Source organism: Neopelma chrysocephalum, unplaced genomic scaffold, assembly GCF_003984885.1.
Source record: "Neopelma chrysocephalum unplaced genomic scaffold, ASM398488v2 Primary Assembly neopelma1_44, whole genome shotgun sequence".
NCBI classification, from domain to species: domain Eukaryota; kingdom Metazoa; phylum Chordata; class Aves; order Passeriformes; family Pipridae; genus Neopelma; species Neopelma chrysocephalum.
The window spans coordinates 25876718-25889123 of record NW_020897703.1 but is presented as its reverse complement, the minus strand read 5'-3'; the positions used below and the strand labels follow the sequence as shown (position 1 = coordinate 25889123).

At 40.5% G+C, this 12406-nt stretch overlaps 1 protein-coding gene across 4 annotated transcripts; it reads right to left on the bottom strand.

The window, feature by feature from the left end:
* Positions 1-1847: 1847 nt before the first annotated feature.
* On the bottom strand, positions 1848-12298 carry CUNH2orf76 (chromosome unknown C2orf76 homolog). 4 transcript variants are annotated; one of them, XM_027679074.1, is made up of 7 exons: positions 12183-12298; positions 11748-11889; positions 10355-10510; positions 8593-8643; positions 5217-5254; positions 5005-5086; positions 1848-2049 (listed from the first exon to the last, which is right to left on the bottom strand). In XM_027679074.1, the coding sequence occupies exons 3-7, from the start codon at positions 10485-10487 to the stop codon at positions 1973-1975; spliced, it is 381 nt and encodes a 126-aa protein (XP_027534875.1). In that variant the 5' UTR covers positions 10488-10510; positions 11748-11889; positions 12183-12298; the 3' UTR covers positions 1848-1972. The 4 variants fall into 4 exon arrangements, with proteins under 4 accessions (XP_027534875.1, XP_027534874.1, XP_027534876.1 ...); XM_027679073.1 differs by having other exon boundaries at positions 11748-11909; positions 12183-12247; XM_027679075.1 differs by lacking the exon at positions 12183-12298 and adding an exon at positions 11983-12098.
* Positions 12299-12406: the final 108 nt, after the last annotated feature.

Here is a 12406-nt window from a genome sequence, read left to right as displayed (position 1 = left end):
TGGAGACCAAATTCAAATCCCAAGAACAGGAGGAAAAGAATGGCAGTGTTTGCTCAGTCTGAAAGCAGTCTGAAAGCCTGAGTGTGCTGACTGACACCACCTAGATGCCTCGGCAGACCAGTCTGAGACATTGATCTCTCCAGTACACCATCTATCCTTACAAAGTTACCTTCATTTTTGTAAATTTGGCTGAACAAAGCTGGAGTGCAATGCATTACCTTAAACTGCCTGAGAAGATGAGTACAAATCTGTATTAGCCAGATAAATCTACAAACATGACAGACTGTGTAAGAAGGTAGATGAGATATGGGCACATATTTGGAGAGCAGGTACCAGCAACAGAGAGGCTGGCTGGACAGAAAGAGAAGGCAAGAGGTAAGTTCTCATAAATTCATCAGGGCATGCATAACAGCATCTAAATCCCAAAAGAATACAGGTGACTTCAGTGACACAGGACTCCTCCTTAAAAGATAAAGGTAAAATCACCCTTTTAATCACAGTTGAAAAAGTGTTAGAGTACTTTCAGAAGAGAATAAAACTCTGAAGCAAAGCTGTCGGTGAGTAACACCAGCTACAGAAACAGTCTAAACCAGAGAGTTGTCAGGAAGGATGAAGAAAACAAGGTGGGAACAATTCGTGGAGGGTTCTTTGGTCCTGCATCTAAATTAAAGGGAAATTTTATTTAGATACTTTGGAAATCACACATCTCCTTTCAGTATCATGTCAATTAAAAAAAAAAAAAAAACAATCAAAGCTCCAGGAAATGATAAGCTTAATTCTCCAGAAAGTCTCTTGTGGAAATGGTATCGTCAGGTCTCACTCAAAGCTGAGGGTACATGTGTAGGGTACAGCAACTGTATGTGAGGTCTCATTTGATGTAGCAGAGCCTATGCCCAAAAACCTGCTAAGGCAGAGAGCCAGCATCATTCCTGTTTCAGTGAAGAGAGGCTCAAAGGCACAATGTCCCATCATGATACTCCCTAAAAAGCATTTTGTAAGTGGTATCTATCTAAAGGTACTTTCTTGAATGCATGACTATTTTCTATTATTCTTTATTTGGTTCATGTAGTAGAAAAGACTGGAATCACCAAGAACAAACACATAGCAATAGAGTATTTGGCTCATGGAAAGCAGAAAGCAATCAATTCCAGTCTTGAAGACATGTGGCTCACAGACTGGGCCTCTCCTCACAAAAATGTAATGATTCAGGTTTTAAGAATAAAACTGAAACCATGAGCTTTCACTCCATTTGGAAAAATTCCCAATTCCTACTTAGGCAGAACTCGAGTTGCTACCTCTGCATGAAGGTGTCTCCACAAATTAAAGCTAGAAACAGGCGAGCTGGTCCTGAGCACAAAAGCCTCCTGGCAGTCATTTGTCCCTTTCAGCATGCTAAAGAGGGCTGGAAGAGAGGATAATGGAAAGCATTCACCAGTGAAAAGCATGAAACACTTGCCAGTCTGCACTACTTAAACAAAAGAGACCAAACATAAAATGAGAGAAGTAAAGCTACGACTTGAGAAACAGAGACATTCTCTTCTCAAGCTCTTTAAAATACCCAGTGATTTGGTCATAAAACTTTTCATTTAACTGAAGGAGGTTTCGCTTCATTTTCATGAAGTTAGTACTGTGATGTGATCTTACTGTGCATTGTATAATCTCCATATGCAGCTACTCTCTGCTGTAGGATCACACCAAGAACATGTGTCATAGGTTCAGAGATGGCACTGCCTGAAGCATAAGAGGCAAGCAAAGGAAAGAGAGAAGTGAGAAAGAAAAAAGTAATTTATGTCCCCCAGTTTTCCTTCTCTCAGTCGAGGCATATTGACAGAAATTAATTTCTATTGTAAGGAAATTGCACCGCTTGCAAAGCAATCCTCTAGGATTTATTGATCTTTAAGAAAAATCTCATTAAGCAGAATAAGGGAAATTTACAACAGGTATGGGAAAACAAAACAATCTCTTGGGATCTTCACCAGGCCGAAACAGGATTAGCTCTGTAGTTCCTGTAATCTTCCCCACAGAAGAATGCTAATTCCGTCTCATTTGCTGGAAGGAATAAAAAATTAAATATTTAGCACACCAGTAAATGAACCACCCAACAGCCAGCTATTGAGAATCTTAGAAGACAATTATAACTCTCCACACACTTTTCCTTCTCATATTTTTGCAAAAAAGACGTCAGGTAACCTTGTTAAAAAACACCCCAAGCAAACAAAACCACCAAGAACATGAATATATGGAAGTAAATATGTACACAAGACCCCTCAAGATTTGTTTAACAGTCTTCAGAATTGTTTGTATAAGCATCCAGCAAATTAAGCCATTGCATTTCTAACACCTTCAAATGCTAGGAAAATAATGAAGCATGATATACTCTTTTTTTTGTGCATTTTTCTGTTAGGAAATGGAAAAGGAAACTTTTTTTCCCATTAAATTAGCCTGTAGGTATAATAATTTAATACTTAGAGGATCAGTAGAATATTTTACAGATCACTTTACATTCTCCCTCATGACCCATCAAAATATGTGTCTGAAGAAGTTAATTTTTTGCCCTGCTGATGATTAATTCATGAGGCTTCAACAATATGCAAAGTGAAAGACACAAATTGGCTTCTCCAGCAATACCTTCAAATACCTCTAATTATTCACAGGGGATATAGCAGAGCTAAAGGACCCACAAAGGTTCAGAGCAGTCACAATTCTTTCAACCCAGTAGGTCAAGGACTTCCTCTTTTAAAACAATAAGTCAGCAACATTACTAATTCAGAACAGAGACAAATCTGATGGAAAGCCTTCACAATTATTAAACATGGAATTCTTAAGGTGCTGAGCCAATAAGTTCCACATTCTTTTTTTAAATTAAACCTTAAGTTAATGAAGTCTGCCTGTCTTGTAAAAAAAAAAAAAGAGCAGAAGGGATTTTAGAATCTCAACTAGAAAACAGACAAGAGTGTTTGCAATGAATACTGAACACTTTATTAACATACATCCTGCTTTAAAAAAAAAAAAAAGCAAGCATGAACTTTGCTGACTAGATAATAACTGTAATAATAATCACTACCACAGAGGCTTTCCTGAGGATACTTATCTAATGTCCTCATAATTTATAACTCTCTAGCCCAACCCTGTATAGTGCCAAGGGCAATGAACTGCAGCTTCGAAAAATGTTCTGCATGTCTCAGAATTTCCCAGGTTTTTTAATGGCCATTCTCTGTTTTATTCTGGTAAATCTTGTCCAGACTAGATGTTAGAAAACTGTAATATCTCAATAGGAGATTTCAAATCTTCTTACTGATTTAAAGAAACTGTACAAAATGAGGACCATTGGTATATGCTATCATACACTTTCTTGGTTTACTCTTTTCCACTTCTAGTTGAAGAGGAAAAGTAAAAGCTTCAAAATTTTACTACAAAGACTTCACTCATTCCTAACTTAGCTAATTTTCACATCAAAATATGCTGGAACATATGAAAATTCAAAAAGGCATAATGGCACATGGCATTTTCCAAAGAAAAGGTTTTCCTCTTCTATCACTAATATCCTCTATACACTAATGACTAACTGCTGTTAGTTTGTCAGAAAAGAAAAAAATTAAAAGCAGCTTTAAATCATTTTCTGCCCTGAATAAACCACCCCTCCCTTTGCACAGAGACACAGAACAGGCTGGTCTATTCCCATTTCCTTTCTCTATAACAGTTATTCTGATGTTTTGACACCTCTTTTGAGATAACATCCAACTGTTTCACTGCTGTAGCTACAAACCTCGTTTCAAAGAGGGATAATATATACAAATATTTATCAATACCTTTCTGAAAGAAGCCAGCTCTGACAGTGTTGTTTCTAATTCAACATTTGGTACTGTCATCAGTCCCTCTCCTGAACTGTATTGCCTCTTAGGTAGATAAAAATCATGCTTAAATGACTCTTCTGCTAACTAAATTACAAATCTATAAGGCTTAAGTGCCAGTAATTCTTTTTTTTTTTTCCTCCAGATTAAAATACCTGGTTCAGTAAAAACAGGCAGAGAATAACTATGATTCGTATCATATGAACACCCAAAGACCTTTAGGAAAGGTGTACTGAGACCAGTTGCAGTTCACCCCAGAGAAAAACATTGAAGAGACATCCCAAGTCACATAAAACCAGAAAGTAAATGAGAGGAAACGAAAGAGCCAAGAAACCTACGAGAAAGAAATCCCATTCAGCAGCTGGGGAGTCATCAGTGGGCATCAGGAACAGAAGGGGACTCGCTCTGTGAAGCCCCTGCACTTAGGGCACAGGCAGTTAATGTGTTCTAGCCAGGCAAATCAGATTCAAATGAGCAAACGTCCATATCAAGGTGGAATGCAACTACCTCCCTTAAGTACCCTGCTGCCACAAAGTCATTCAGCCACATTCATGAGAAGCCCAAAGGACATCCAGGGACTATCAATTTTATGATGACAGACATTTCTTTACATTATTACCAAAAGACATGCCCTATATGTAGTCTCCTGTCAAAATGTGAGAAATCAGGTCAAGTTTCAACTCTTTGCCATGTTCAGCACATTCTCTAAATGATACTGCTCAAGCTTTCCTGAGCAATCTGACTATCAGGCACTGTATGCAGCACATTAAACAAATCTAATCTTATTTCATTATTCCATCCTGGTTCCACTACTTACATTTCTAACCAAAACATCAGTTTAAATGTTACTGATAAGACTAAGCAGACACGATACTAATAACCTATCTGTCAATCATTTAAAATTACTCTCAGCAGAATTATAAGCATACCCTCCAAAAATCACAATTTGCATTCTGAACATTTGGAGTGCAGATACCTGCTGCCCTCAGACCAATGATTTGAATAATTCTTCCCTGAATAATTATGAAGTCGTGTAAAGAGCATCAGGAATAGCATTTACTTTTCAGCAGCCTATCCAAACATAATCAGCCAGTTATCAGTTTAATGCAACTACAATGAACAGCATCTCCAGTCAATACAAATGTACTCCTACCTACTCCAGCTGCTTTCAGTGTACTGTCTTCTTTCAGAATCAGTTTGTCATCATCTTCCAAACTCACTACAAGTTCACCAGTCTACAAATCAGAGAACCAGAATATAAAATAAGAATTTACTGATTGCCTCTGCCCGAGTCTTGTTTGACAATGCAGAGATCTCCCTGCATCAAAGCACATAAAAGGGGAAGAACACAGCTAATAATCTTACCTTAGATTTGTGTGCTTGGTGAATAATCTTCATTGTATCTGAAAGAAAATACAGTGTTTTCCTAAAATAAGGCTTAATAAGCAGATAACACAAAGTTGTACTTGGGGGAAAAAAAACAAAGGCAGAACCTTCAAAACCTTTTGTTATTAACAATTCTGCTTATTGAATCTTAATCTCCCAGTCCTGCAGCCACAGCCTTAAACCAGTCAATGCAACATTAAGGTACCACATTCTAATGGGCTTCTGTCAGCTGTCTGAATTACAATAACTAATAACCATCCCAATAGCCAGTCAAAAGACATCAATTTAAGTGCCACTTAGGGTGTTTTAACACGTTTTACACATGCAATTGGGGCAGGTCCAACAGCATTTATGCACTGTCAACTATTAAAGCTACGCTGATAGGCAACAAGTGATTAAGACAGTAACCTGTCCACTTCAGATCATCCTTGAAATTTTCCTTCTCGTGAATGAAGTACCCACGGCAGAAATTTTGTTAAGCAAGTTCATCTTCCATTAACAGGTATAGGCTTTTTAATGCTATATCCTCTTCAGTAACTTTTATCTCTGATACGTTTGTGCAATGTAGTACTTTTAGAAATTATGCTATTAAAAAAAAAGAAAAAAAAAAAGAAAGTGCCACTTTCTTCTGGCAATGTGGGCAGGGCTTTAACAGAAGGGAAAAACAGGGGAAAATAATGCGGTCACTGAAGCAACTGGATGAGTGCAAGGATCCAGAGGGAATGGAAGTCAGCACTTAAAGCCATGCAGCACTTAAAAAAAATAATAATCAAACTCCAAAGCTGCTGTGTTAGAACAAATTCAGAGTAATACATCAATCCCTTCCCAGTAAAGAAGAAAAACCAGTTCTGCTTGATGCCTCATTTTCTCTTCTAGTTTGGATTTGCGCACTGAGTGAACACTATGTGTCGAAATAGTCTGGTAAGAGAAGGATGCAAGAAAGTTAAATATAGACTAAACGAACTCACAAACTACCAAGAGTAAGTATTCAGATGTTCAGAATAACAGAAATCACACTCCCACTCAGAAGTTTGCTTCCATATGCCTCTGGCCCATTTTGGACACTATTTAAAACACTACATAAGGTAGAAACTACTCTATTCCCACCACAGAGGTCACTGAGAAGGCAGCCTTGGTATGTTGTAATAACTGTGGCATAAGAAGCAAGACAGACATTAAATTGCAATTACCAGGATCCATCTTGCATAGAAGCATTGCAAAAAGACCAAGCAACCACAGAAAAAATATACTGCAATCCAGAAACCTTTCTACCACAGCAAATAAAACACAGTCTCTGCCTGTTAGTTTTAAGCTTCTCTGCCTACTTTGTCACATTCCCTTTTGTCTAGTCTTAGCCCAGTCATTCCCTGAACCATTGTCTCAATTTCACTTTTTCACAACTCCACCACTGGCACTCAGCAGTTTTCCTTGTCTTCATCTGAGCTATTAAATGGCTTCTCTAACCTCTGTTACAGAGATAAAACTACAGTCTCTTCTCATCCTAGCTAGAGCCTTATGTCTTCCCACTAGCCTTTGCTATTTCATCCCCATTTAGTTCCACTCCATCATATTGACAATTTTTTATCTTGTCTTTTCTGTTAATAGGTCTTTCATGACAGTAGATAAGAAATGACTTTCTGAAGTCTGATTCTGTGAAACATCTACGATATTGCTCCACATTCATGGAGAAAAGAAATAAAACTAAGAAGCAGCTTGTGAGACAAGATGGCACTATCTTCACTGCCCTCACCAGTGGAAAGAAGGTAATGATGGGGTAGGAAGATAAGATTGACTGAGAAGAGCTCTAGACCAGGGACAAGAATTATGTGTTCAAAGAAACAAAGAGAAAATGAAAGTCATAATCTTTGAGACGTGAGTTAGAGCACCAATCCACAAGGAAAAATGAGATGGCATTATATATGATGTTGAGAGAACAAAGCAGTGCTGAATTCTGGAGAGAAGGAAGCTGAAACAGGCAAGGTGAGAGACAGCCAATCCAACTGAGATTTCTGGTACTGCCAAACAAAGCAGAAGGAAAAATCTGACTCTTACGAGCACTATTCATGCAAAAGTCTCACTGTCCTTTTCTTACAAAAATCCAAGAAAGACAGTGGAGCAGTGTAGAGACTGCAGAGATGGCAAAAACATGAACCTGGATGATTCACAGCCTGAGGGGAAGGTGAGGAACTTGGCTTTGATTTTCCTGTGTGAAAAATTTTGCGCAGTAAAAAGTAAATCCCAGTAAAAGTAGGCCCCCACTAACTGGTGTAGCAGGTTTTAAAGTTATGCTCAGTCCTACATGGCACAATCAGGTGCTTGGCCACAACTTACGCCTTGGGAAAAACTAAACTGATCTCCAAGAGATGAAAGAACTAGCAGCAGGGATAGGCAACACCAGGAATACAACTGATAGCAGCAGTTCTAGACAGGACTCCCTCATCTGGCCAAAGCCACTGATGGAATGAAGGGCACCTCCCAATTCAAACTTAGAATTACCTAGATGTTAAGTAACATATTAAAAATAATAGTAACACTCAAGTCCTTGCCACTGGCATATCTTAATCCCTAACCCTTTTTCTGGTTTCATTTTGCACTATATCTCCTTCACCATCAGCAAGAGCACAATATGAAATCCTTGGCTTTTTTTTTTTAAACAGGCAAAGCAAGTTTATTACCATTCACATGTACTAAGTAGGTTTCTCATTCAATTACTTGAATCACTGTAGAGGAAGGAGTTTGTCAGCTCCAAGAACATCAGAGACAGAGGATCACTTGCAGCAAAACTCCAAAGGAACTTTCAGAATTGCCAAGTTTAGGCTATTTCATTCCACCAACTTGTATTTAAGAGCTTTCATATCTTCTTTGAGCAAAGTTCCCTTGCTTCTCTTATATAATGTAAACTATTTAGGCACAAAAGTCTTCAGCATTTTCTACTTACTGCCTTCAGCTCCCGTTTCACCAGCCTTTCTGACTTCAGCATTAGTAAATAGATACTGAAGTACATAAGCACAGAGAACTACAACTTCAGTGTTTTGAGATCACAAGCTGCTCATTACAGCAAAGACAAAAAGTTAAAAGGCACTTATAAAAGCAATAAAAAATTAATACTAAAAAACATCAGTACTCAAGAGCAAATAATGCATAACATGCAGCCTAATTCAAAGATTAATATGAATCTTCAAAATAATGGTCAAGTCCTGCAGACATGATCCCAGTGCCATAACCCCAGCTACAAGAGCTGGCACCAGCATGAGTATTCCACAACAGTTATCTTTTAAATTGTATAAGCACTGGTATAAAGTGCTTATATGTGCATTTTACAGTAACTAAAACAAGAAAAAAAAACCCCACCTACCATACTTGTAATTTTTAAAGGGAGGAGGAAGTCCTGTTCTTGAAGACACATCTGTTAAAATAAAAGCACCAAGTTAAAACAATGTTCTCTCTTTTTTATTTCCAATATTTTATTTTCAATTATTGTGCAGTGTATGCATCCTGGACAGCCTTTACATCAAAATAAATCCACAACACAGGAGACTTGGTTGAGCATCCAATACTAAAACAGAACCTTTGGCTCAGATTCTATCATTACCCCATATGTGATTAACTTCACTTGAGCATGAAGTCCCTCTGAACAAAACAACCCATGAGGACAGTGAGTCAGTGCAATTCAGATATGATCACAGGAGTCTGATCCTTCAGAAATCTGCCAGGAGTACCCTTTTAATGGTTTGCACAGCATCTCTCTCTACTTCATACAAACAGCTCACAACTGTCATTCATAACTGAATCATTCAGTAAACACAGCCATGAGAACCAGCCACAAAAAAAGAAGCCAAACTGTAGAAAATCAACTCTCCAGCTGTACACAGGACACAGCTCATAAGTAACTGCAAGAACACTGACACTTTCCATGGTGCCAGTGTTCCCAGTGACACCCAAGGACTTAACCAGGGCCTCGGAAGGCCTGTGGAATGCTTGGCAGCAAAGCAGCTGAAACCATGATTTCATCCAGTACTTTTAACAATTTATATCAAACTTCCCCTTCAAAACAGATCACAGTAAAGCAAGGAACATGACTTTTGGACCAAGAACAGCACTATCCCTCTGTGGAATGAGGTTCCAAAAAGTCTTGTTCAAGGCACTGGCTTTGTCTCAAATAACTGTGAGTTGCAATACTGCACACATCAAAAGCAAGTTTCTCAGCATTGTTTTTTATTTTCTTCTTCATAACAGCAGCTGTACCATATGTTCTTGTAGTTTTTTAAAAGCATTCTAAGATCTTGCCATCCCTATCACTGTCTAGAAGTATGGCAGTCACCAAAAGCACAATATAGCCATGAGTCCCAGGGCACTGTCCTAGGAGTTGCTCAAATGTTATCATCTATAACAGTTCAAGACTTGTTCAAGATGACTTCATGTGAAAAAAGCAAATGATGTTATTCTGTTCCCTTTGAATGTCTCCACTTAGGTGTGTGGAAATCCACCCGCAACATCAAGGGTAACACCCTAACAGCTGAGTCGCTGCGTGGGTTGGTCTGCAGTAATTAACTTTTACATTCACTGTCACTTTCAACGAGGCTTCTAAAACAGAGAGCCCACAAAGCCTAAGACGGAGACAGAAACTCGGAAACAAACATGCATAGCAAGACCTCACAGTGTCAAAAACAATTTTTCAAGATTCTCTCTTCTCACAAATAGCAAACAGACTTGCATTCCCACATTCCACATACTGGTGTAGTTCCTTAGGATCAAAGGCTCTCTAAATTCTATTAATTTATTCCTATTAATTTGTGAATATCTCCCTGACAGCACCACGCAAGGAGCCTGAGGCACTGAGCTAAATGCACCAACGCCCTTGTTCCTTTTGGACTTAACATGGGGTTTGGCCAGGGGGAGCAGTCTATCCAAATTTAGGCATGGCACACTGACCATGGAAGCTCTTATTAACTCCAGACCCTTTATCCAAGGGAGAAAAGCATACAGGGGACATAAACACAAATCTGGCATCTCTACCAAAGCCACAGAATTCCCATTCATTTGCTCCCCTCCACTTTCCTGGGCAGAGACAGCAACACATGGGCCTGAAACGAATGAATAAGACAAGCACCCCCTACCCTTCCTCACGAAAGTAATGAACTCCTTCACTGTCTGATCCAAGGCAACTCCATGGTACACCACAGGTCTGAAATTCCGGTGCTCAAAAGAGCGAACAAGACGAACTGTGACAGTCGAGCTCTCTGCTGACATGAGAATTAATTCTGAATCACCTGGAAAACATTAAAGAGAGGAATTATTGCCTTTCCTTTGTGCATGGGCACAGCTGGAAAACAAAGGTGCAGGTTGGGCCTCATCCAAAGATTAAAACATGGCAAGAAGTTCAATAATGTTTCTTTCAGGGTTTCACTTCTATTATTCCTACAGAAGCAGTAACCAGGTCTCAAAGCAAACAGGACATTACTGATACTGCACACCACATGATCTGTACCTGTGCTGTGTGGTGCCACATCAGACTTCACATGCAAAAATGTTGTGGGTAAATGCAATTATGTTGTTTGGGTTTTAAGTGACTTCACCTGCTGGGCGAGTAACCTCGTGCTCCAGAAGAATGTGCTAATATGAACAAAACCAAAACCTTTTTAACGTACTTATGTTGCAGAGAGTGTAATACCCTGAAAAATGCCTAAGCTGTCACACAATGCTCGTTTTCACCTCCCTAGAGAAAGTGGAAAAACCGTCCCCATATACACATACAAATAATCCTCCTGGTACAGTTCTACATAATTAAGGGATTTAATTTATAATAGTAGGTCTCTAGAATGGCTCTACAGGGCTTATATACTTTAAAAGAGAGCAGAACCTACAACAGAGTGGCTTCATCAACCCAAACCCCTCTTCAAACAAGCCCACATGTTGTTCTGTCGGGTTCTTTCTCTCCACAGGAAAACATAACTGTTTCCTATCTCAACCTACTTCTCTATTTTTGGTGCTGGGTATCCCTCAGCAACCTTGTTTCCTGGTCACATGGTAAACTGCTGTGGCTACAGCAGTAGGGAGCACAGACTGCAGTGCATGTGCTGTGACATCAGGCAGGGGCACAGCACAACCTCTGCACCTCCCATCCTGGAGCAACCATTTCAGTCACCATTTCCAGTCCTGCGAGGGATTCTCTCACCAGTTCATCCCTTTATGTTCTTTTTCTGTGTCTTTTATTTTTTGCCTTTTTTTTCCCGGGGGTGGTTATTTAAGTGCCCCATCACCATGCAGGTATCCAGGTACATCCCAGCCTTTCCTGTATTATTCTAGCTGTATCCTGGCAAAGCAAAGTAGCAACATTTTCTTCAAGTACTATCTGCAGAACGAGGGCAAGGACCTTCCACAACACAGGGCAACTTGCTTTTACATCCCCTTGGTTAATAATTCCCAGAGCTCCAATTCCATTGCAAATAAGCTGTGACACACAAATAAAATACGCCAAACAAACAAACAAAAAGCACACTTCGCACCTGAAAATAACTAGATTTATATTAAACAGCTGCAGACACCCTTCCCCTTAAGGGTGGGTCATCACAAAAGCAAAGGTGGATATTTTCCTGGTGCTATTCCGCATGGGCTGGAGATCTGGAGGGCACAGCATTCAATGTACTTTCTCCTGAGCAGGACGGAAAAGCACTGTAAGAGCACAGATTTGGGAGCACAACCAGAAATCGCCGATTTTCACATCTACTACTCAGAATGAACAGACCGATCGCACGTAGAGCAGGGACCCGGTACTACCCCGGGCCTCCGCGAGGAGAACAGCGCAGGCCAGAGGCGCTGGCGGCAGACTCCTGTTGTGGAAAGGACCCTTCCCCGGTCCCGCAGCATCGCCGCGACCCACCAGGACCCGCCCCAGCACAGCCCCCTGAGCCCCACACCCGCCGCCCACCCGACTGGGCCCGTTACCGCTCCCCGCCGACACTTCCGGGTCCCGCCTCACCCGCCTAACCAATCATGTCCCCTGGGTGACACCCACTGCAGCGCAGGATTGGCTGCGCTGCTCTCCGGTCCCGCCCCCTCCTCGCCCCACTGATGAATGGGCGGGCCCCGCGCCGCCTCCGCATTGGCCCTTTGCCCGGCGCGTGCCCGCCACCGGCGGGCGCCGATTGGCCGCGCGCAGGGCACGGCGC